The following is a 26,529-nucleotide window of genomic DNA, read 5'->3' as shown; positions in this document are numbered from 1 at the left end:
CACTTTACATTAAGTAATATAATCATAACATTTTATTCCACAGATTTTATATGCAAATCTCTAAAGAATCACTTCATCAGCTTTGTGATTGTGTAATTATACAAGTGTAAATGTGATTTATGTACAGGACATGGGGAAGAAAATCTGAAAGCAGATGAGAGTTTCATTCAGAGCTTTATATGTATATATATATATATATTTTTAAGAGAAATTAGGAGGCTGTCTGATAGGTACTATTCAAAGTTTGTTCAAAAAATTAGCTGATACAATCCTAATGTTGATGCTATGATGTAGGCACTGTTGCTGTTTTATAAAGAAGGAAACGGGGATATGGAAAAGCTAAATAACTTGCCCAATGTCCAGGTGATAGATGACAAACCCAGAACTGGGAGCAAGACAATGGCTGGGATTGTAGATGGTTGGCTTCTGTACACCTGTGTAGACATGTAAACTGGAGATTTATAGCGCTTCCTGGACTCACGCTTCCTTTTAACGTCCAGATGAAATGTATTAAATCATTATACAATTTCTTATAATAAACTCAAAACCTACCCCACTGTTTGCAAGTATTCCCAGAGAGCTTACATCCATATCACTGCTTCCGACTCCAGGTTCCAACCCCCACTGACATCTTGGCACTCGCCACCTTTCTTCCTTCCTGAAGTTTCTGCTCCTTTTTCACTTCCACATCGCAGGAGCAGAGAAGTGGAGACTTTCTCCTTCAAATCTCCCGGTACATCGTTAACCCACGTTTGTTGTGTATAACAGAAACTTACTGAAAGGTTGAAGATAGTGGGGATGAATCCGAGCGTAAAGCAGAAGCTTTGGTTTCTAGACATTTAAGAATCCTTCCTGTCCGTTGGAATTTCTTACCAAGTCTTTTCATAGCCCCTTTCAACACCCTGCCATTTGTCCCGAGCATTTCTTTTCACATACTGTTTCCTGACTGGAGCAAACAAAGGCCACCCCAAATTCCTATCCCCCTTTCTCACATAAAATTTTCTAATACTTATTTTACGTGTTTTTCTGTCTAGACTAATCCAGGCAAACTTGCCCTTCACAATAAAGAAAAAAAAAACATAATTATGCTTTCACTAACTGTATATATCTGAACATCTGCATGGTGAATCAGAACAGTCAATGACTGCTGACTTTTTTCCCAGGAACTGTTTTTATTACATTAAAAGAGTTGTTAGGTAGGGAGAAAAACTAATGGACATAGAGAAACCAAAATACAGTAAAACACGAGGTGTGTCCTTAAGCAAGTTGAACATAACTAAATTTGCAGTGAGCACAATGATTTAAAAAAGAAACCATAAAATATACCTTTGACACATTTAATTCGCTATTCTCTGACTTAACTAAGAGTTTAGAGTGGTTGGCTATATTGGAGAAAGGACCACCATAGTAACATTTAATTTTTTGCTCAATAAACAATTGTTCTATACCTATTATGTTTCAGGCCTGGTGCTCAGAAGGAGAGGTATATGGTGAATAAAGTATGGTCCTCGACCTCATAATCCATGTGGATCACATTGGAACATAAGCACATAATTAGAAAATAGTGCATTATGTATCACAATGACACACAATGACATGTACACAGTGGTGTAACAGTAGAATATGCTAGCAGCCTGATGGGTCACGGAAATTAATGCATGAGAAGACATTTATTCTGGAGCATGAGTGTTTAAGTATTCCATGGAGAAAAGAATAGAAGAGGAAAGGGTATGTGTAAATGCTTGAAAGAGCGAAACAGAATCACATCCCTGTTGTGAGCATCAACTTTGTGTGTGTTGAAAGCCGAAGGGAGCATGAAGGGAGAGGAAGCTGAGTGGCCACGATAAGGGTGAAAAATATGTCAGGCTCCATGCAAGAAAGAACATTATATATCCCACTCTTCAGACTTCTAGAAACACCAAGGCCAGGTTTTACAATGCTTGTTAAAAACAGATTTCTGGACTCCATCCCAACCTACTGAATCTAAATGTCTTGAATGAATCAAAAGCCAGAAGAAATTTTTATGCCTATTATAGTTTTAAGAAACTGTGCTATAGGCAATGAGAGCCTTTGGCTAATTTAATGTTGCAGAATGCCAGGCCGTACCTGGCTTTATAGACCCATATACTGGATAGAATACTGTATGTGTATTAATATTTAGAAACATAATGAAAAAAAATTAGTTCTTGTATAGCTTGAAAGCTATAGAGTACCCTGGGTAGCAACTTGGAATTGCTTAACTAGATGTAATTATATAAGTGTCTTACTAAAATATCATTGGTAAAACTTTACCAAGTGCTTCTTTTTTTCTTCCTCTTTTATTCCATCCCTCATGCACAATAAATCCTGTCTGAATAATTTACTCATTCTGGAACATTGAAACAGGCTTTGTGCTTTGAGGATAATGAATGATTTTCTTAACTATAATGAGGCTTTTGAAAATGTTGTGCTGCAAAATATATGTGGGGGAAATGTGACTTTATTGAAACTTCCAAGCTAGTGTTAATGGTTTTGATAAGAAGCTGTCCTGTGGTCTGGTTAGAGCAGGGAGTTTGCTGGCCCTTAGTCTCCTGAGGTCTAGGAGTGAGCGGTACTCTTTCAGCTGTTGATGGAATCAAGAACACAATGTGTATTCATCTAAAACAATTCAGCATGGATGGACAGGGAACAGCTTGAGAATGTGAGAATGAAATCTGAATTAAAATTGAACAGAGAAGAACAAAATGAAGTGCAGTAATGACAGGTGTGGGCTTCCCAGGTGGCGTTAGTGGTAAAGAAACCACCTGCCAGTGCAGGAGCCAGGAGACATGCAGGTTTGATACTTGAGTGGGTAAGATGCCCTGGAGGAAGGCATGGCAAACCACTCCAGTATTCTTGCCTGGGGACTCCCAAGGAACCTGGCGGACCACAGTCCATAGCGTCACAAAGAGTCTGACAGGACTGAAGCGACTTGGCACACAGCACACAATGAAAGCATTCTTGCATGGAGAATCCTATGGACGGACAGAGGTGCCTGGCCGACTACAGTCCATGGGGTCGCGAGAGTCAGATACGACTTCGCAACTAAACCATCACCACCACCACCACCACACAATGACAAGTGTAAACTGCAACATGAGCAAAGCAGGAAAAGCTGTTGCAATAAATAATGCTAATGATTGTACTAGAGTTTGTTTTAAAAAGATATAAGAAGCATCATGGATAATGGATTCAATATGAAAGAAATATATACTAGGATTTATAAGGATGAGTGCAATACAATGAAATGAATGAGTCATGAGTTAGTAAAATATGATGCAATCCTTTTAAGACATTATTTATTAGTATCTTCCTAAATGATAAGTTCTATTTTTTAATTATTTTCAGATGCATGACTATACCTTCACACAGAAGCTAAAATCAATTTCCAATAAAAATAAATGAAAGAAAAAAAGAAATATATTTTAATTCCAACTTTATGTCATTTGATGCATTAGCTACAAGATGCTATATTTTGATTAATTAAACATAGCAGTGGGATGTGAAAAAAGTTCTAGAACCTCTTTATCCAAAGGACTTATTTGTATTTGTTTTTCTTTTATTTTTTTAGTTGAAGGATAATTGCTTTAAAGAATCTTGTTGGTTTTTGCCAAATATTAACATGAATCAGTCATAGGATAGTAGAAGAGAGCTTGAAATCCCTGAACTGATCATGGGGCATTTGGGAGATGAAATTTAGTACAGCTGTTACCTTTGTTTTTTGCATTCTTGATACACTTAAATTTCAAATGCTTTGACCTTGTTCAATAAAATTGCGCCAATATGCTATATCAATTTTATTTAACAAATATTTGTTGAAGAGGGATTTGATTTCTTTTCAAAAGAAAATCCATATTGTCTAAAGTTGTACCTTTGAAATTGTAATTATTTAAATTTTAGATTTCTTAAAGATGCCTTTTGAGCACAATTTAAAAATTAGATTTTCAGCAAATTCATAAAGGACTGCTAGCATCCTACAGGTAAATCACATAATGGTTACATACCTGCTTTCTGTTTTTTGTTATGTTACTATTGGAATAATTTTCTGATAACATCGATGAAAGTAAGAATGGATGTTGTAGCAAAACAGACTGTTCTTGGTCTGATTGATTTTGTGCTTTATAACCCATTTCAGTTATCAGAAGATATTGCAGTTTTTCCTCCTGCTATTTGAAAAGAATGTAATGGTCTAAAAGATTGCCTACTTTCTGAGGGAGTTGCTCTCTTGTCAAGTTAGAAACAGTATATTTATTAAACTGCCTGTAACTTTGGAGTGAATGCTTTCAATCTGTTTCTTTCTGTTTGCTAGTCTGTAACTATAGGAAGCATTCAGCATGATGCTTGGCAATGAGATCCAGCTGTTCTAGAGGACCATGGCTAAGATATTCTAAAATCAAGAGATTACAGAGTGGAATTAAAACCTCTTTTTTTTTCTAGTTTCCTAATTTTAGAGCTTAACTGTTAGAATTTAATATTTTACTTTACTGTGAATTTATATGACTATTCTTGTATTTTACAGTGACATTCCTTACCCATTACTTTAAATCTAATAGAAACAAAAAAAATGTATTTTAACACTATACTGTAGGTAAATATCCCAGAAACTATAAAATGGGGAAGATATAAAATGCTTAGATACACATATGTATTTATTAATACTTTGCTATTTGGGGAGAAGAAATCGATGAAAATGTTCTAGAAGAGGATATAAATTAAAGATATCTCTTAGATAAGTATGATCAAGAAGTAATAAGTATAATCCATGACTTTCAGTGATTTAACATAATGAGTTAAATGTCGTGTACTTAGCTGCTCAGTTGTATCTGACTCTGCTACCTTGTGGACTGTAGCCCACCAGGCTCCTCTGTCCATGGGATTCTCCAGGCAAGAATACTGGAGTGGGTTGCCATGCCCTGCTCCAGGGGATCTTCCCAACCCAGGGATCAAACCCAGGTCTCCTGCATTGCAGATGGATTCTTTGCCCTCTGAGCCACCAGGGAGCCCAAGAATACTAGAGTGGGTAGCCTATCCCTTTTTCCAGGGGATCTTCCTGACTCAGGAATTGAACTGGGGTCTCCTGTACTGCAGACAGATTCTTCACCAGCTGAGCTACCAGGTAAGCCCCAATGAGATAAATATAATTAAATACAATGATAAAGTAAATAGAGCCTCCATAACTATTTAGAGGATACCAGCAGTATTAGCTGGGAATCCTTTGCTTTTGTGAGCTTGTGGATTATATAGAGCTGACTTTAGAAGGAAAGATTGAGGTGTTAGTATAATTATGTAGTTGGAGTATAAATCCAACTGATTCATCTTAATTTAAAAAGTCACACACTACTTGATGACATGGCTTTTCTAGCACTCAGATATCAGCATGTTTCAGAGACCCTATATAAATAGTGTTGCTTTGCTTAGGTTTATGGGATTTGGGAATGGGAAAGACTAGAGATCTCTTCAAGAAAATTATAGATACCAAGGGAACATTTCATGCAAAGATGTCTCAATAAAGGACAGAAATGGTATGGATCTAACAGAAGCAGAAGATATTAAGAAGAGGTGGCAAGAATACACAGAACTGTACAAAAAAGATCTTCACGATCCAGATAATCACGATGGTGTGATCACTCACCTAGAGCTAGATATCCTGGAATGTGAAGTCAAGTGGGCCTTAGGAAGCAGCACTATGAACAAAGCTAGTTGGAGGTGATGGAATTCCAGTTAAGCTATTTCAAATCCTGAAAGATGATGCTGTCAAAGTGCTGCACTCAGTATGCCAGCCAATTTGGAAAACTCAGCAGTGGCCACAGGACTAGAAAAGGTCAGTTTTCATTCCAATCCCGAAGAAAGGCAATGCCAAAGAATGCTCAAACTACCGCACAATTGCACTCATCTCACACACTAGTAAAGGGGCTTCCCTGGTGGCTCAGAGGTTAAAGCATCTGCCTGCAATGTGGAAGACCCGGGTTCGATCCCTGGGTTGGGAAGATCCACTAGAGAAGGAAATGGCAACCCACTCCAGTACTCTTGCCTGGAGAATCCCATGGAGGGAAGAGCCTAGTAGGCTACAGTCCATGGGGTCGCAAAGAGTCAGACATGACTGAGCTGCTTCACTTTCACATGCTAGTAAAGTGATGCTCAAAATTCTCCAAGCAATACGTGAACCGTGAACTTCCAGATATTCAAGCTGGTTTTAGAAAAGGCAGAGGAACCAGAGATCAAATTGCCAACATCCGTTGGATCATGGAAAAAGCAAGAGAGTTCCAGCAAAACATCTATTTCTGCTTTGTTGACTATGCCAAAGCCTTTGACTGTGTGGATGACAGCAAACTGTGGAAAATTCTGAAAGAGATGGGAATACCAGACCACCTAACCTGCCTCTTGAGAAACCTATATGCAGGTCAGGAAGCAACAGTTAGAACTGGACATGGAACAACAGACTGGTTTCAAATAGGAAAAGGAGGACGTCAAGGCTGTATACTGTCACCCTGCTTATTTAACTTCTATGCAGAGTACATCATGAGAAACGCTGGACTGGAAGAAGCACAGCTGGAATCAAGATTGTGGGGAAAATATCAATAATCTCAGATATGCAGATGACACCACCCTTATGGCAGAAAGTGGAAAGGAACTAAAAAGCCTCTTGATGAAAGTGAAAGAGGAGAGTGAAAAAGTTGGCTTAAAGCTCAACATTCAGAAAACAAAGATCATGGCATCCGGTCCCATCACTTCATGGGAAATAATGGGGAAACAGTGGAAACAGTGTCAGCCTTTATTTTTTTGGGCTCCAAAATCACTGCAGATGGTGACTGCAGCCATGAAATTAAACGATGCTTACTCCTTGGAAGGAACGTTATGACCAACCTAGATAGCATATTCAAAAGCAGAGACATTACTTTACCAACAAAGGTCCATCTAGTCAAGGCTATGGTTTTTCTGTGGTCATGTATGGATATGAGAGTTGGACTATAAAGAAAGCTGAGCACTGAAGAACTGATGCTTTTGAACTGTGGTATTGGAGAAGACTCTTGAGAGTCCCTTGGACTGCAAGGAGATCCAACCAGTGCATTCTAAAGGAGATCAGTCCTGTGTGTTCATTGGAAGGACTGATGCTGAAGCTGAAACTCCAATACTTTGGCCACCTCATGCGAAGAGTTGACTCATTGAAAAATGCCCTGATGCTGGGAGGGATTGAGGGCAGGAGGAGAAGGGCATGACAGAAGATGAGATGGCTGGATGGCATCACCAACTCGATGGACATGAGTTTGGGTAAACTTCGGGAGCTGGTGATGGACAGGGAGGCCTGGCGTGCTGTGATTCATGGGGTCACAAAGAGTACGACATGATTGAGCGACTGAACTGAACTGAACTGATGGTATTTGGACATGGTTCTTAAGTGAACATTGTGTTTAAATAAATAGGTGAAAGGCAGTATGAAATAGGAAGTAAAAGTTTCAGGACTGCATGCTTCCAAGGCTAGTATATATATCCTGGTTATGAGATAAGAGGTCAGAAAGATACTGAGAAAAGTAGAAGGGAATAGAGGGAGATTCAGGTTGATGTTAGGCATTGAGTAATAGACATCTAGGTAGATAACTTTTGCTCTAATATCAATTCTCAGAGTGTATTATGAGGTTCCCCAAATCCTTTTAGTATGTATAGGAGATCAAAACAATTTTATAGTACTAAGACTTGCTTTGCATATTTCTCTCTACTGGCTTTTTTTTTTTTTTTTTTTGCTCTTTTTTGTTTTAATTTTTTTTTTACTTTATCTTACTTTACAATACTGTACTGGTTTGCCATACATCAACATGAATCCGGCATGGGTGTACACGTGTTCCCAATCCTGAATCCCCCTCCCACCTCCCTTCCCATTTCATCTCTCTGGGTCATACCAGTGCACCAGCCCCAAGCATCCTATATCCTGCATCAAACCTAGACTGGTGATTCATTTCTTATATGATATTATACATGTTTCAATTACTGGCTTTTGCAATGTTAGTGCAAACACAATAGTGAGCAAAACATTTAGAGCTTTAACACAAGTTAAATTAGTGCCACCAAACTGTACTTGTAGTCATTGTATTCTTTACATCTACAGACTCACAGGAAAAAATAACATCCAGTTTCATTGAAGAATGTCCTGAGGAAGCTGTAAAAATTATTAATATTTTAAAATGTCGACCCAGAATTATATATGTTTTCTGTATTCTGTGAGGTAAGAGAATACATGAAGTACATCTTCTGCATACTGAATTTTAATGGCTGTCTTGATGAAAGGCACTTATGCAATTGTTTGACTTGCAAGCTGAACTAGTCACTTTTTTTCCTGAACATACTTCATTTTCGTGGGAAAAAAAAAATGATTGACAGACGAAATATGATGGTTCAGACTTGAATACCTGGCAGACATTTTCTCAAATTTGGACAAGATGAACCTGCCACTTCAAGAAAAACAACTTATAGTTTTGTTCCCAGTGATATAGCATTTGATCTTTCAAGAGAAAATTGGAATTCTAGAGAACATATAGCAGTCATCATAAACTTGAAAATTCCCTAATACGTACAGATATGATAATGTGTGTCAGCACTGGGAAATTTTGAATAATGCATGAACTAAAACTTTTCAAATGTCAGTGCATAAATTGAAAAATTATGCGTAAATGACCAAACCATTTATAGTGAAATAAAGACCAATGGGACATTACAATTAAGCACTTGTCAAATTTTGGTATAACATCAAAGATAAAAGCTAATAATTATTTGAAAAGATAATTAAATATACCTTCCTTTGGCAACTGCATATATGTAAATGGCTGGATTTTTGTCATATATCTCAACCAAAATAGCATATTATAACAAATTCAATTCAGAAGCAGATATGAGAATACAGCTCTTCTTGATTATTAAGGCAGGCAGTAATGAAATTTGCAATAATATAAAATAATGCCATGCTGCACACCAACATTTTGTTTTGGAAAACAAGTCATTTTGTAACAAAATATATAATTTATTCCAATGTGATAAATTTGTTCTGCTTATTTTTAGGTGTAATTAGTAAATATTTTTAAATAGTCAAGTTTTAGTTTTAAAATAATATATATTAATAAATGTAAACCCATCAAAGTAAAAAGCTCTCTATGTTTCTCAATAACTTGTAAGAATATAAAGGATCCTGCAATGAAAAATTTGGGAATCACTGAGCAATGTATGTAGGTTTGGGAGTCATTAGCTTGGGAGTTTACTGTTTACTACTGTTTGAGTGAGGTCATATGGAACAAGAGCCATGGCTTTGGAAAAGCTGGTCTAGGATGTAGAAGAATGAGTGAAAGGGGAAAAAAATCACTCAGATGTAAAAGACTGTCACCAAATGTAGAGACTAGAGTAACCGAGAGAGTACGAGCCTTAGAAGAGCATTGCGCTTGGTTAGGAAGAAATTGTGGGAGACCTCTGAACCATGTCAGTGGCTCAGGAAAGCCCCTATCAATTATCTCAGGCTGCTCAAACCGTCTGCCCTTCCTTAATGGGATTTGCAGACCATCACCAGCAACAATTCCCATTTTCTCAGACTTTATCTTGTGTGGAACTTGACTTTCTCCTTCTAACTAAATCCTAGTGCATCTTCCTTTGCAGTCTCTTCAAATATAAACTTCCTAAAAAAGGGTTGCATATGGTAAAAGAGCAAGAGTTTTTATTTCCTCCTCCATATGTGTTTGGTGATAAAGATCTCACATATATTTTTCAGACATAAAGATATTTTCAGTTAATTCCAAATGTTAGGAAATACTCAGCTTATTTGATTCTAGCACAACACATTAGGGCTCGCTTTTCACTAATTTTTGCTACAGCAATAATATTAGTTTTCAAAATGAGGAATAATTATAGTTAGCTCCCCTTGTGGCTCAGACAGTAAAGAATCTACGTGCAATGCAATGCAGGAGACCCATGTCCCTAGATCACATTGTTTTTCTTATTCAAAGGATTTTCTCCCATGCCCTCTCCTTAGTCATCAGTTTTCATTTATCTATTAAATTACTCCTATTAGTGTAGGAATATCCAGTAAATTCTCCTTCTGCAAAAAAACATAAAACCCTTTGACCTCGAATATCCCTTGGGCATTTGCCTAGGTTCTCTACTTCCACTAAAGCAAACATTTGCAAGAAAGTTGTCCATACTTGCTTCAATTCCTATTCTCTTCTGTGCTCACATTCTGCTGAGGCAGCTTTTGGCAATGTCAGTAAGAGCCTCTCTCTTGTCAGCTTCCATGCTCAATTGTGATTCCCATCTCAGTTGATCTCTTATTTGAGATGATGGAATATTTTTTTCTTCTTGAATCACTTTCTTCCCGTGGTTTCTTGCAGACTCCACTTTCCTCATTTTCCCTTTCCTTCACTGCTTTCTCATTCTCATGCTTCCTGCTGGTTGCCGTCCTTTTCCTCAGTCTTTGCACTCTTCCTTATCTTTTCTCTTCAGGTTATTTCATCCAGCACTATGACTCCTCCTTCTCAGATCTATATCACCAACCTCAAGTTTCCCCATCATTTGAATTTTTAATTGGCATTATACCAGTCTTAACATGTCCAAGATAGAATTTTTAATTTCTGACTCACACCTCAAACATAATGTAGCCATAGTCTTACTTATCTGAGTTAATGGCATCAGTGCACATCCAGGTGCTGAGGTACAGTCTTCAGAATTTTCCCTTGTTTCCTCTGCATCCTACACTTGCCATATGACAGTAAGTCCTTTGGCTATTCCTCAGTACATATGGGGCTTCCCAGGTGGAGCTGGTAGTAAAGAACCTGCCTCCCAGTGCAGGAGACATGAGGCACAGGTTGAATCCCTGGCTCAGGAAGATCCCCTGGAAGAGAGCATGGCAACCCACTCCAGTATTCTTTCCTGGAGAATCCCTTCGATAAGGAAGCCTGGCGGGCTATAGTCCATAGGGTTGCAAAGAGCTGGACACAATTGAAGCGATTTAGCTCACATGTAGTATATATGGTCAACGCTATCACTTCTTGCAACTTGCCCCACGACCGCTATAGTACAACCCCCAGTGCTTGTCACTCATATTATTTTTATACTTGTGTTACTGAAGTCCATTCCCTGGACTTCCTGCTTTTAGTCATGCCCCTGCTCCAACAGTTGATTCTTCTTTAATGTACAAACCAGATCCTTTAATATGCAAACCACATCATATTCCTCCATGTTTAAAATTATTCTGTAGCTTCTTATTATACATATTAAACCCCAAACCCCTTTCCACGGTTCTGTGAGCCTGCCGTGATTCCTGCCTGCTTCTCTGACCTTTCTTTCCACTCACTCACTGGTCTCCGGTAACACTGACATGCCTCTGTTTTTTACAAAGTCAACAAGCTTCTTCACAGCTCAGAACCTCGCAGTCCAGTTTCTCGGAATCTGCAAACCACGCCCCCTCTCCTCATGACTGGTTCTGTTTCATTACTGAGGTCCTTGCTCAGACATTACCGCCTCAGAGAAGGTTTTCCTGCTCACCTTATATAAAATGGTCAGTCACTAAAAAGTCAATTTGTCCAAACCAGTTTGCCAACATCATTTTTTTTTTAATTTGCCAAATGATGAAACATTATATATAGTTTGAAGAGTTTAGAGATATTTGGTAAATTCAGAAAGCTTGCCATTTGGTAATAGATCAATTAGATGATTTACTTATGCTTAATTCTTTTATTGAACTGGTTATGGACAAATTGACCTAAAGCCACCCAAGATACCACCACATCACCTCCTGTCCTTTACCGTTTTTTTTTCTTATAGTACTTAAATTCACACACGTCATATTTATTTATTTGCATTAATAATATTCTCTTACCTTTTAGATTCTAAGCCACATGAGGACAAAAATTTGTATGGTTTTTAGCTGTAGCTTTGAGATATACAGAAGTTGCTCAAAAATGTTGATTGAGTGGATGAATCAAGTACTTTGTGGCAAAATAAACCATGTGAGTGTATCGAAGACAGAATAGACAATATACCAGAATAAGCTGAAAATACAGAACATCTCGTTTTTTGAGATATCAAAAAAAAATGAGAGTAAAAATTATGAGAGTGGCCATAAAGGGTTTTGTTTATTGAAGTAAAGGAGATCAGTGTGTTAGATTATAAAACTAACCAAAAAGCAAAAGAGGGAGAGGAAACACCAAAAAGACCATCAACTTCTTGTTCTGTGTAAAAGTTGAAGGTCATATATATTAGAGAATGAGGTACTGTTCCTTATGATTGTTTTGTGTTTCTAGATTGTGTTTCTGGGCTTATTTTAAGATTCTTAGAAGGCTTAGACTTGATTTAAAATCTTTAACCCACAATAATTCATGAAACAATCTGCTGTGCATTGTTTGGCACTGATTTTATTGGTTACACAAATGCTTAATTGAGTTTAAATTCTTGCTAATACCATAAATTAATGTTTAGAAAATAAATGATTACAGGATGATATTAGAAATAAATATGAAGCACCATGATATACCAAATTGATGGGGAGGAAAATGAGGAAGGAGAAAAGTTGAGAAAGGATTTTTCCATACAGTGCTTATCCTAAGAGACTAGATTACTTACCAACCTGTTAATTCTTGGTGATACAATTTAATATAGCACTCACTATTTACTTGTATAGATGACTAATGTTTAAAATATGTCATTAAATTAATATTCTGAAAACATTTATTATATATTTTATTATAGTTTATTATTATATGAAAAAATTAAAGAAATTTGCAAATATAATAGGGATGAATTCAGTATAAACACAAACTAGAGAAATAGGTAATTTCTTCTTTTATTATATCTTCAGAGTAGTTTTTGTGACCTTCTGATAATTAAATGAATTATTACATGTGACTATTTTAAAATCATTGGAAGGCCTTTTTGCAAAGAAAAAAAGAGCAGGAGGAACTACAATTCATTGTAATATGTCTGTGATAAAAACTGGTCAATAAATTGCTCTTTAAATGATCTGGCTATCTTTCATCTATCTATAATGCAGTACAGAGGGATACATAGTCTCTGGCATAAACTAGCTCTTAATATAGCAGAATAGTAATGAATTATCTGTTACAGTAACAAAATCTGTGACTTGAGAATTGTAATGCACAAATACGTAAATTAACTCTAAAAATTTCTCTTCAACCCAGATATACATTGTAAGATCATCTGATTATCCATGGTTGATATGACTTAATATTTCTTCATCTTTTTCATTGCTATATTTGAGGATGTCTATGGCCTTAAATTATAAAAGTCTCTTCAAATTTTGTATCTTAAAGTGTTCATATGTAGAAAATGATAAAAATATGAAATATGAGAAGGGTCATAAAATGTCTGTTCATGTCATGGTGGGGAGGTTATTATAGTAGTTATTTCATGATCATTAGTTTTGAAATCAACTTAATATTTAAAGCAGTAAAAAGCCTCATAAATATTATTTCTCACATTGCAAAAAACCTACCTGAGTGTAAATCTTCACTCATTTTGCAATTTGTCAAATTCAATTTCAAATCATTTGACTTTTCTTTCTCTCCCAGCTTTATTTAAATTTAAATCGTTGATTTAAATGTCAGTTGTTCTTTGTACCTATAATAAAATGTCTCTAAAGGGAATGTGTGCTTGAAAAAGTTAATATAAAATTTCTAGTTGTAGGTGTTTTGTTATTAAGTTTTCACAATGTTATTGTTGAAAACTAAAGTAGATGAAGAAAAACTTCATGCATTCCAAATTCAGTTTCTACTTAATGAGATAATACATAAATTAATTTTCTCATAAAGCTGGGAGAAATTGTTTTTTATTCAATTATTAGATTGCAGTTTTCAATTCAATCAACCATTCTTAGGCATTAAAAGGAAAGTTGAAAATTTGCTGTATTGGTAGACTTAATCTGGTGTCATTGAAAAGAAGAGCTTATTGAAATTCTCAATGGAAAAACAGCAAGAAGATAATTTTTTCTAGGCTATTTCTTAAACTCTTTAAAGAAATGTTACAAATGTTTATTCTAAATATGTTACAGTTTTTGGCACATCAATAAAAAGCTATTACTTATATAGCTTGAGTAAGGAATATGTTTTATTTATTAAAATTTTATAGTCAAAACAATATATAGTTTCTTTTTAATAATTAAGTAGATTTGATTAATTATTCAGTACCCATCCTATCTTTGGATTTATAAATGCTGATTTAAATGTTGGTTATTCTTTTACAGAGATGCAAAATACTTTGTTCATTTGACAATTCTTTTGACAAGTTTAAATTCTTGTTAAAATCATAATGTTAATTCCATAAAATGGAAGGACACAACTTCAGAGTAAACAGTAGAACAAAGTGATAATTCTTGCAAATTCAGAGTTAATACAAACAAATAATTTTAGTAAATTTGACTTTGACTTTATAAACTTTTCAGAAAAATCACTAACAAAATCATCCAAATTATTGACTTCTAGATTGTTCAGTTCCTGATACGTGTTTATAAATTAAAATTTATGAATTTATTAGGTTCAAAGATTGACAAAAGTATATTTATCTCTAGGCATTAAAGAAGAAATGTATACAGAGCAACAGTTCTCATCATTGATTGGATTTAAGAACATTTCAAAGAACACATTCAAAAATGCATGCCTAGTATATGTTTAGGGGATTCAGTTAACTGGACTATGTCAATATTAGATTCAACACAGGTTGAAAGAAAAATCCTTATATTGTGATGAGTTAATTGCATAGTGAAGAATATTGTAAAATAAGTATTTTTAAAAGCCGTTTTGTGTTCAGTATTTAATCAGAATGTTGATATTTCAGAGTGTGCAATCTCTTATTCAAAGGGGTAGTAAAATTAATATATAGTTAAGAAAACTAAAATTTTATTAAGTGTTGCTGTAATATGATTTTAAACTTTTTCCCAGATTTTAATCATTTTGTTTAAATAATAAAGCTGAATCAGAGGAAAAACAGTCTGAAATAAAGATTGTAGACGTTTTAATAGAAATTTATTTTTTAATTACTAACAAACAGTAGTCAACTTAGTTTACTGCCAACAGTGCAGTCCTATAAAGAAACAACAATATTAAAACTAATATCTTCATTTTTATTTTGAATGAATGCTCCTAAATATTAAATATATTCCCAATATTGCTTTTATAAAATAAATTAACTTGCTAAACCTACTAATTATGCAACCAAAAAGATAAATTCCATATATACCTAAATCATTGTAGGTTATAACTTAATGGGACTGGAATTTATAAGGTTTTATTTTTTACTTAAATTAAAACAAAAAAAATTGTGTGTTTGTTCATCATTCAGAGTCAGCAGAAATCAGATGTAACACTTGTATTGCTTAGGCTAGCATTCTACATTCACCATACAGGGCATATGGCAGGTATCAAACACAAATACATACCTCTAGAGTACATGCCTTAGAAAACTTGGTGGAATGCATGTAAAGGTGACTGTGTTATATGGGTTTCTTTACATCTATCCTTATTTTATCTTTTAAAAAAGCTTAAATTATTTGCAAGCATTGCTATTTAACCATTTTTGGTAAATAAAATCATTTGGAGCCTCACAATTCATAGCCATAAATTGCTGAGAAAAATGATCCAGTATTATTGAAAAAATATAATCTTAGCAGTTTTATTTTAGTTCCAACCACAAAGGTTTAATTTCCCTTTCACATTCACTCCTGTGAATCTTTAGAAACAGTGTAGTGGTAGAGATTGCAGCTCTGAGGTCAGACTGCTGTGGTGGAATGCTTGCAGAGAGGACATGTCATAGATAACCTGTAATTGCAGTTTCAAAACCAGGTCAAGCCAAAAGACTAACCCAGGCTGATTGTCACATAGAGACTCCCGAATTTCAGTGCAGAGACCCCGTGATTTGTAGTTTCCCCATACAACCCAGCTGATCAGGGCAGTTGGAAAACCTCATGTTTAATACAATCTCAGTTGGCAGAGTAGCTAACCTCAACTGAACCCTTCCCTGGTGGCTCAGACAATAAAGAATCTGCCTGCAATGCCGTAGCCGCAAGACCCATGGGTTTGATCGTGGATTGGGAAGATCCCTGGGAGAAGGTCATGGCAACCCACTCTAGTATGCTTGCTTGGAGAATTCCAGGGACACAGGAGCCTGCCTGGCTACAGTCCATAGGGTCACGAAGAGTCAGGCACGACTAAAGCAACTTAGCATACATGCACAGTGTGTAGTTTATACATAGTTTAACATACAGCATAGTGGGTGCTGGAGAGGCGTGGGTAAGCATAGGAGTCCTGCCTAGGTATATGTTACTGTTTAATCACTTCTGTGTTAACTGCCATAAAAATAGAAGCTTATCAAAGTGCATTAAACATTAAATTAAAAAAATTCTTATTTGAAGTGTCTGTGCTGTAATAGAGTTGCAACTTCTTTGAAAGTGTTGCTTGCCTTAGATTGTAGTGTAGAGGCACTGTCTCAGTTTCAGCTACTAAAACAGAATACCATAGACTGGGTGGTTTATCAACAGAAATTTAGCAGGGTACTGGCAGTTTCCATGTCTGGTGAAAGCTCACTTCCTGGTTCACAAATGGACATTTTCTGGCCATGTCTTCATTTCATAGAAGGGGCAAGGGGACACTCGGGGGTCTCTTGTATAGGGTCACTAATCCCATCCACTAGGGATCTGCTCCCCAGGCCGAGTCACTCTCCCAAAGCTTCTATTTCCAAATACCATTCCATTGGAAATTAACTTTCAACATAAGAAGTTTTGGAGGGGACACTCATTTAGCCCATAGCCTGCACTTTGATATATCACACTCAAGCCGGGGACTCAATACGAATCCATCTCAGAATTAGAATACAGAGTATATTGTGTCTTATATGTATTCTCTGTGAAAAAAAATATTTTTTTCTGGTTTTTAGGATATTATGGTATATTAATGACCAAGTTTCACTTCATTAATAGCTCTCCCGGTAACTCTGTTTTTTTTTTTTAATCATTTCACTTTATTCTATTGTTATTTCATCTTTTTTTGTAATATATCAATGGTTTGATGTGGTCTTTACAACCTAATTTAAAATTACTGTAAGATTTTGTGGTTATGGGAGATAATTTTATTGATGTATTTTATAGCTAATTATATATTGACACAGTCTAGTATCATATTTAGGCTAATTTTGAAATGTAGTTACTAGGATATCCAAGGTGATTGGCTGTTGCCTAAAGCTATCATTTTTGAAATACAGCTTTTACTTGCTAATTACTACTGCTGCTGCTGCTGCTCTTTAGCCACTAAGTTGTGTCTGACTTTTTGTGACCCCATGGACTGTAGCTCATCAGGCTCCATGGGATTTCTGAGGCAAGAATACTGGAGTGGGTTCTCCAGGGGATCTTCCTAAACCAGGGGTTGAACCCACATCTCATGCATTGGCAGGTGGATTCTTCACCTCTGAGCCACCGGGGGAGCCCTGCTGATTACTACAGCCTCCTTTAATTTGTGGATGAATTATTCTCCATTCTTTCTGTGGAAAAATTGACCTGGAAGCGTTTATTAAAGAAATAAGATAATAAAATATCCCACAGTAAAGTCCTTGAAGATAAGATGATAAAAACAAAAGATCACAAGACAGTTCAGAAGGTGGTCACACACTTATTTCCATCAATTTTGAAACTGATGGACTGTCTCACTTCTTAACAAGATTTGACAATTTTAAGGATGGTTTAGCCATGAAATGCTTTATTTTCTTTTAATCTGAACCGTCGAGGAGGCATGATGATGTTCAGGTTTCCATTTGGAAATTTAACCTCTGTTTACAGTATCTAGTTTATGATCTGCTAGAGAATCCCAGGAACGGGGGAGCCTGGTGGGCTGTTGTCTCTGGGGTCACACAGAGTTGGACACGACTGAAGTGACTTAGCAGTAGCAGCAGCAGCTTTCATTCTGAAAAAAAAAAAAAGAAAAGGAGAGAAACCATAAAAAGTACAGTAGATATTGAATCAAATTTTAATGTCATTTTCTTTAGTAAAGATTGAACTCATGAATATAAATTGTTTTCTTAGTGACACTCTTTTTTATCGTTTGTGGGTTATAAACAATTATGAATAAAATTAATAAGAAATCACTATTACCCATAACTTCTTTTTGATTTCTATACTTTTTGTGTTTGATCCTAGGAAATACCTATCTATAAAATGTGTGTGTTGTGCATGATGCCCACCTTCCACCAGTCATTTTCCTGGGAAAGCACAATTGGGTTTAGTAGGCTGATCATTTAGATCCTTAGGTTAGGTTTGCTGCATTGAGCTCATTTACTGTGTGGAGCAGATGGATGACCAGTTTTAATATGAATACTAAGCCTTTTCATCCTTTACTTCTGCTTTTGTTACAGAAACCCTTGAAACTCTCATCAGACAAGCAGAAAATTACACCAGCATACTTTTCTGCAACACCTACAGGAACATGGCCCTAGAAGCCTCCGCTTCCACCCAGGAGCTCTTCACCGATGTAGGGCTCTATTTATTTGGTGCGGATGTTAATCCTGAAGAATTTGTAAACAGATTCTTTGACAGTCTTTTCCCTCTGGTCTACAATCATCTCATTAACCCTGGTGTGACTGACAGTTCCCTGGAATACTCAGAATGCATCCGGATGGCCCGCCGGGACATTAGCCCATTTGGTAATATTCCCAAAAGAGTGCTGGGACAGATGGGACGGTCGCTGCTGCCCAGTCGCACGTTTCTGCAGGCGCTGAACCTGGGCATTGAAGTCATCAATACCACAGACCATCTGCACTTCTCCAAAGAGTGTGGCAGAGCCCTGCTGAGGATGCAGTACTGCCCACACTGCCAAGGCCTGGCTCTCACTAAGCCTTGCATGGGATATTGCCTCAACGTCTTGAGAGGCTGCTTGGCACATGTGGCAGAGCTTAACTCACACTGGCATGTGTACATCCGGTCACTGGAAGAGCTCTCAGATGCCATGCATGGGACCTATGACATTGAACACGTGCTTCTGAACTTCCACTTGCTTGTTAATGATGCTGTGATGCAGGCCCACCTTGATGGACAGAAGTTATCGGAACAGGTAAGCATCCACTCAAAATTTCCTGCTTTCTTAAAGTGCAACAATTAGCTATATACATAAAGTGAGTTGATTATAAGCACATCATTATATACTTTATTATTTTTTTTTTACTTTATTTTACTTTACAATACTGTATTGGTTTTGCCATACATCAACATGAATCTGCTACGGGTGTCATGAGTTCCCAATCCTGAACCCCCCTCCCACCTCCCTCCCCATACCATCTCTCTGGGTCATTCTGGTGCACCAGCCCCAAGCATCCTGTATCCTGCATCGAACCTAGACTGGCGATTCATTTCTCACATGATATTATACATGTTTCAATGCCAGATGGCTAACAAACACATGAAAAGATGCTCAACATCACTCATTATCAGAGAAATGCAAATCAAGACCACAATGAGGTACCATTTCACACCAGTCAGAATGGCTACAATCCAAAAGTCTACAAGCAATAAATGCTGGAGAGGGTGTGGAGAAAAGGGAACTCTCTTACCCTGTTGGTGGGAATGCAAACTAGTACAGCCACTATGGAGAACATTGTGGAGATTCCTTAAAAAACTGGAACTAGAACTGCCTTATGACCCAGCAGTCCCACTGCTGGTTATACACACCGAGGAAACCAGAATTGAAAGAAACATGTGTACCCCAATGTTCATCACAGTATTATATACTTTAAATTATGAAAGCTTAATAATACTTTATGAAATAGTGGGAGAACGCATGGGTTGTCATATTGTCATATTCAATTCTAAACATATTTTACGTAACACATCAAAATTTTGGTTAGCTAAAATACCAAGTGTATTTTACCTCTAAGTAGTGGCCTTATTGGGTTAGTTCAGTGAGGTAAAGAGGGTTTGGTTTTAAAATCAGGACCAGCATAAATTTGATTCTGCACTCTTCCATTAATTCTCAAGACCCTTAGCTTCTTTGAGCCCCAGTTTTCTTATTGACAAGAAGAAAATAGTAACAAATAACTTTTGGAGTACTATTTTTGGGGAAGATAGGCAATCATTTAGGCATACTAGCTAGTATACTGCCTGGTACTCCAAAAATGGATATTGTTGGTATTTCAAAAGTATTCAGCTTTCAAATAGAAAACACCAATTATGTAGTCATTAAATGAAGACTTGTTATCAAAAGTGTTTCTTTGGAGACTTTCCAGAACCTGGGATAGTGATGGTGTGATAATTTTTTTAAACCATGATGTATATGGCATCATGGTGTTTTATTCCAAGAAGGCTTTAATAAGCAAAATAATCAAACCAAAAGATATAAGATTTCCTATTTCTCTCACATTCTGTAGAAATATTCTCAGGCACCTTTAGTAATAGTTCTTATATCCCATACAGTGAAGTAGAACATGCTGCTGCTCTTTATCCTAAATATTTTGTCCTGAAATAAAATAATGCTTCTTAGCAATAACAGAATACATCTTCCCACCCTGGCCCTTATTTACTGAATTAATAAACGCTCTCATTATTGACTTTGTAAGTCTGTTGCTTTCATTAATTTCCAATAGAAATTGGATATGAGAACCTTAATGTCCAGGCATATACACCCCACTTCCTTCCTAACTTTCAAGGTCCTCCTGGCACCGTATGAGCCAATATGGTACCTTCATGCAAATTAGAAATGGTACCCTCTTTAGGTGGATGGGACTTGAAGGTAGAGTGTGAGCTGGAATTCCGCTCTCATTCCCAATCCACTCACCTGGGTATCCTTACACAGCCAATAAGGTTCCCAACCATATACAGTTGTCCTGGTTGTTTGGCAATCTCTCATCCCTTTAGGGAGATCATACATGTACCAGAACTTTTGCAAGAGATATAATAAGCCAACTCAAAAGACTTCTAAGATTTCATGTACTTCATAGTTAATGAGGAATAAGCATTTAGGTCTAGGAAACAAAATATCAATATTATGATATTGCATATCTCCAGAAGGAAAACAAGTACAGGAAATCTGAAATGAAGCCCAGATTTGAATTATTAATTTGTGACGAGCCATCTAACCTCTTGGGGCCAGAGTTTTCTTATATATAGATAGATAGGTAGATAAATACCCAGATTTTTAAGATTATTTTTATTTTGTCTTTTGGAGCCTTGGAGTGCCTTTTTGCATCCTTAAAATCTACCACGTAGATTATTGTATATTATTATATATCTAATTTTTTTTTTCAATTTCAAAGCTAAACTAACATAAATTTGTAGTTAGATAGACATGTTTTCAGAATTCCCTGGTGGCTCAGATGGTAAAGAATTTGCCTGTAATTCAGGAGACCTGGGTTTGATCCCTGGGTCGGAAGATCCTCTGGAGAAGGGAATGGCTACCCACTCCAGTATTATTGCCTGGAGAATTTCACGGACAGAGGAACCTGGTGTGGTACAGAATATGGGATCATTAAGAGTCAAACATAGCCTGTTTTCAAATCCTGAGTTTGCTACTCATTATTCATGTGGCCTGAACAATTTCCTAAAACCCTCTGAGTCTGTTTCATCCTGAGTAAAGAAGGAAATGATGGTTTAAGTGCAATATGATATGGCTCTGACATTGGCAGCTACTTGGTCCCTGAGAAATTTGCTTTTCTCTTTTCGAATTATGGGGCCACCCCTGTTCAAACCTTGGTGAAGCAGGTTACTTTACTATCTTAAAGGATTAAAATCATCATCAAACTTGTGTTCTATAAATATATTTTAAGCAACACTTTTGTTATATGAAACTCCTTGGTGGATTTTTCAAAGAGCATTCCTTTCTTTTAAGCAATTAATTCTATTTTCATATAATAAATGGTCCTATAACTATCTTGAAAACATCAGTTATTACTAATGAATTGTAGATTCTTTTTCAAATAAAACAACTGAGATTCTTTAACTTATGGTGACAGAAGGAGAAACTGACATTAAATTCCTTGAAAATTGATTCATTAATATTTATTTCTGCCAACTTCAAAGTGATTTATAAGCTGTTTATCAAGTTTTGATAACCAGTTCACACATCAGTGAATTTAATAAATTCAAAATAAATTACTGGTGAGCCAGAAAATAATGACTTTCTCACATTCCCAGAGCAATCTCTGAGATCTAGTACTTTCAAATCTTGTCTTCAGTAAATACTTGTATCCATCCACTTTAAGAAATCCATAGGGGTACCTGATGCATCTCACTTCTGTTGGATGAATTTCAACTGGAAAAAAATTATTGGTTTCCTGAGGAAATCATAAATATCTTCTATTTATAAAACCATTAAAGAAGCAAAATCTAACTTAGAATGTTTTAATTTTGTAATTGTCTGGGGATTAAGACAAAAATCTAATAAAGTATTAACAGAGAACCATTGAAGTATGAAGATTAAAAACACAAGTCCTAATCTCTGAGTACATTTCCCATCTGTTCTACCATTTACTAGCTGTGAGTTTGGGAACTTGATTGTTTAATCTTTCTTGAGTTTCCTCTGGTAAACAGTAAAGTTGCTTAGTCGTGTCCGACTCTTTGCAACCCAATGGACTGTAGCCTACCAGGTTCCTCCGTCCATGGGATTTTCCAGGCAAGAATACTGGAGTGGATTGCCATTGCCTTCTCCAGGAGATCTTCAGGGATTGAAGCCGGATCTCCCGCATTGTAGGCAGACGCTTTACGGTCTGAGCCACCAGGGAAGCTCTCTTTGGTAAAATGGAACAATAACTGTACCTACATCACAGGGTTCTTTTGAGATTAAAATGAGTTTAGGTTTTCTATGAGATAACTGTTTAAAGCCTACTAATTATTATTATGTTATATTATTTATAAATATCATATTGATTTCTCTGATGTTTTAAATACTTTTAAAATGAACACCTCTTTCTTAACCTGTGATATAGAAATCAAAAAGTGTTTTAAATGGGCGTTTAATATAAGCAGATAATTGTAAAGATTTTCCTGAAGGAAAAGAAAAACCTAAAAGTTTTAAAGAGCATTATTTTGAAATCTACAATGAGTTTTAATATTGATGATTTTAATTGCTAATTCTTTGATAAAAATAATTTCATTATGAGGAAATGGCTGAATGATTTTCTTGGTAGGAACTGATTAAATGATTGCATGATACTTGATAGGAAATCATGTTTTCATTCTTTAAATAAAAACAGTATTTTAAAAGTATACTTGCTATTGATTAAATTTAGAACATTATTTATTTCTATAATTGAATGCTTTAATTTATTAAAGAAACAAGAATGCAGCATCTGGGTTAATTTCAATGTTTTAATATTTTCTAAATGGAATAAATGTTACCAAGAGCTCAACTGAATGTTGATTCTATACCATTGTAGAAATAAAAAGGTTTTTTTCAGCTTTATTGAAATACAATTGACAAAATAAAATTCTTCTTTAAATATTTGAAAGAATTCAGTAGTGAAACCATCTAGTTCTGAGCTTTGGTAAGAGTTTTTTTTCTTTTTAATTATTGATTAAATCTCCTTATTCATTATTGGTGCTGTTCAAGTTTTCTGTTTTTTCATGTCTTGGTCTTGGTAGGACTTAATTTTAGGAATTTATCCATTTCTTTCAGGTTATCCAATTTGTTGGCCTATAATTTTTCATAATAATCTCATGGTCCTTTGCATTTCTATAGTGTCAGTTGTAATATCTCCTCTTTCATTTATAATTTCATTTACTTTAGTCTTCTCTCATTTTTTCCTTATTCTAGCTAAAGATTAGTCATTTTTCTTCTCTTTCAAAAATTAGCTCTTAATTTTGTTGATATTTTCTTGTTTTTTTTTCTGGTCTCTATTTCATTTATTTCTGTATGATCCTTGTTATTCCCTTCTTTCTGGTAATATTGGGCTTAGTTTGTGCTTTATCTGGTTCCTTGAGGTGTAAAGTTAGGTTGTTTATTTTAGTTCTTTCTTTTTCCTTAACGTTGGTGTTTATCACTATAAACTTTCCTGCTTTTGCTGCATCTCATAAATTTCAGTATGCTGTGTCCCTACAGCTGGGGGTTGAGGGTGCCCCTCTAAGAAAGTCTGGCACTGTGTTGAGTGTGGAGTTTATAGCAAGTATGTGTCTCAGCCTGTGCTACCTGTTTCCACGTGGGTATTTTTTTCATTTGCTTGATGTGTAATAATTACTCAGCTACTTTCTAAAATAGCTGTGTGTAGCTGCACATATCTGTGTTTCTTTGGGAAGAGGGACCTTCCTAGGGAAACTATGTCACCATCATGGGAATTGCTGCCACAAAAAGTGTGTTTTTAAGCCTGCACTGAATTCCAAAGCAGAAGACACCACCCTTATGGCAGAAAGTGAAGAGGAACAAAAAAGCCTCTTGATGAAAGTGAAAAAGGAGAGTGAAAAAGTTGGCTTAAAGCTCAACATTCAGAAAACGAAGATCATGGCATCCGGTCTTATCACTTCATGGGAAATAGATGGGGAAACAGTGGAAACAGTGTCAGACTTTATTTTGGAGGGCTCCAAAATCACTGCAGATGGTGATTGCAGCCAGGAAATTAAAAGACACTTACTCCTTGGGAGGAAAGTTATGACCAACCTAGATAGCATATTGAAAAGCCAGAGACATGACTTTGCCATCAAAGGTCCGTCTAGTCAAGGCTATGGTTTTTCCAGTGGTCATGTATGGATGTGAGAGTTGGAGTGTGAAGAAGGCTGTGTGCCGATGAATTTATGCTTTCAAAGTGTGGTGTTGGAGAAGACTCTTGAGAGTCCCTTGGTCTGCAAGGAGATCCAACCAGTGCATTCTAAAGATCAGTCCTGTGTGTTCATTGGAAGGAATGATGCTAAAGCTGAAACTCCAATACTTTGGCTACCTCATGCAAAGAGTTGACTCATTGGAAAAGACTCTGATGCTGGGAGGGATTGGGGGCAGGAGGAAAAGGGGTCGACAGAGGATGAGATGGCTGGATGGCATCACTGACTAGATGGACGTGAATCTGAGTGAACTCCGGGAGTTGGTGATGGACAGGGTGGCCTGGAGTGCTACAGTTCATGGGGTCACAAAGAGTCAGACACGACTGAGCAACTGAACTGAACTGGGTTCCAAAGCATGATTTTTAACAATAAAAGTTCCACTCTGTATTTTAAAATAGAAAACCAATTTTCCACGTCTCTTACCTTTGCACCATTAGTACAGTTTCAGCTGGTTGCATCCAAATTACTTCAGGATGGCTACGTACTTCAGTTTTAAAACCTATCAATATTGCATTTAAGTATCTGCATTGTACACACTAATGCACTCTAATTAAACTATGTTGTTGAGAAAAGGGATATCTGATCACTACTTCTCTACACATCTATATTTATCTGAATCCGTAAAATGAAAGCCTAATAAGTTGATGTGTATTTTTAGGTATCTCATTGATATCTTTATATATAAATTGAAAAGAAAATTAAAATAATAGCCTGGATTATTTATAGTAAAACACTAAATTTTGTTCTGTTTTTTCAATAATGTGGTATATATTTTCCTAAAAATCATGTATATTCAATTGCACATAATACAGACTGTGGGACAAACTAAGGCAACACATTAGTCTCTCAAGGCTGTGTCCCTGAAACCACTCCAAGTGTGGGAATGGTGGGTGACCCATATATTTCAAGGATGTGGTAGATGGATGAGGAGCCTCTGATTGCCTGGGTCCTGCTCTTGAGTGAACCAGCAGTCACATCCTCTCAGTGATCTCCTCCAACAATCTACACAAAGCCAAGAAGGCATTATTTCTGAAGCAAAGTTAATTTTGTTTAGGAGCTTTCATTCATGTATATTTTTGTACTTGGCTGTGTGCACGCATGTTAAGTCAATTCAGTCATGTCCAACTCTCAGTGATGCAAGGACTGTAGCACACACACCAAGTTCCTCTCTCCATGGGATTCTCCAGGCAAGAATACTGGAATGGATTGCCATTTCCCCTTCCAGTGGATCTTCCTGACCTGGGGGTTGAACCTACAGCTCCTACCATGCAGGTTAATTCTTTACCACTTGAGCCACCAGGGAAGCCCTTGTATTTGGCTACCAGAGAATGAAGGGCTGTGACCATAGGTTAAAAATAAGCTACCTGTGGATAAAATTTATGAGTAGCTAGACAAGACTTCATTGACAATATCAGCATAATGTCATTTGATATATCCTGATGATGTTTGCAACAAGATATCAAGTTCACCTTTTCCTAATTTTTGTTTAACTAATGGGGTGACCTAATGTTGAACTTGTAATTACTATTTCTCAAATTATTGTTCAAATTATTGTGATTGTTCAAATGAGTTGTTTCTTTTGAGAAATAAGACTGGAGCTTAACAAGAGAAAAGGCAATGACATAAGAATTAAATTAGAAGCAATTGAAAGGGGAAGATATAAGTTTTTAGGGTAAAAGGCAGCTCAGACAGAATCTAATGATAGTGGGCTAACTGGAAATAGGAAAATCTATAAGTTAACAGAAAAGGAAAGG

The 26,529-nt window shown here is 36.2% G+C and overlaps 1 protein-coding gene across 2 annotated transcripts in view; it reads left to right on the top strand.

The window, feature by feature from the left end:
• GPC5 (glypican 5) overlaps window positions 1-26,529 on the top strand; it is a 1,608,220-nt gene that overhangs the window by 286,683 nt on the left and 1,295,008 nt on the right. For both annotated transcript variants that reach the window (XM_018056453.1, XM_018056455.1), the window contains exon 3: window positions 18,397-19,091. In XM_018056453.1, coding sequence (XP_017911942.1) covers window positions 18,397-19,091 — 695 coding nt within the window. The remainder of the gene's footprint in view (window positions 1-18,396; window positions 19,092-26,529) is intronic.

This window comes from Capra hircus, chromosome 12, assembly GCF_001704415.2.
Source record: "Capra hircus breed San Clemente chromosome 12, ASM170441v1, whole genome shotgun sequence".
In the NCBI taxonomy this organism is placed as follows: domain Eukaryota; kingdom Metazoa; phylum Chordata; class Mammalia; order Artiodactyla; family Bovidae; genus Capra; species Capra hircus.
The sequence above is the reverse complement of the archived record's forward strand: the minus strand, read 5'-3'. Positions and strand labels throughout refer to the sequence as shown.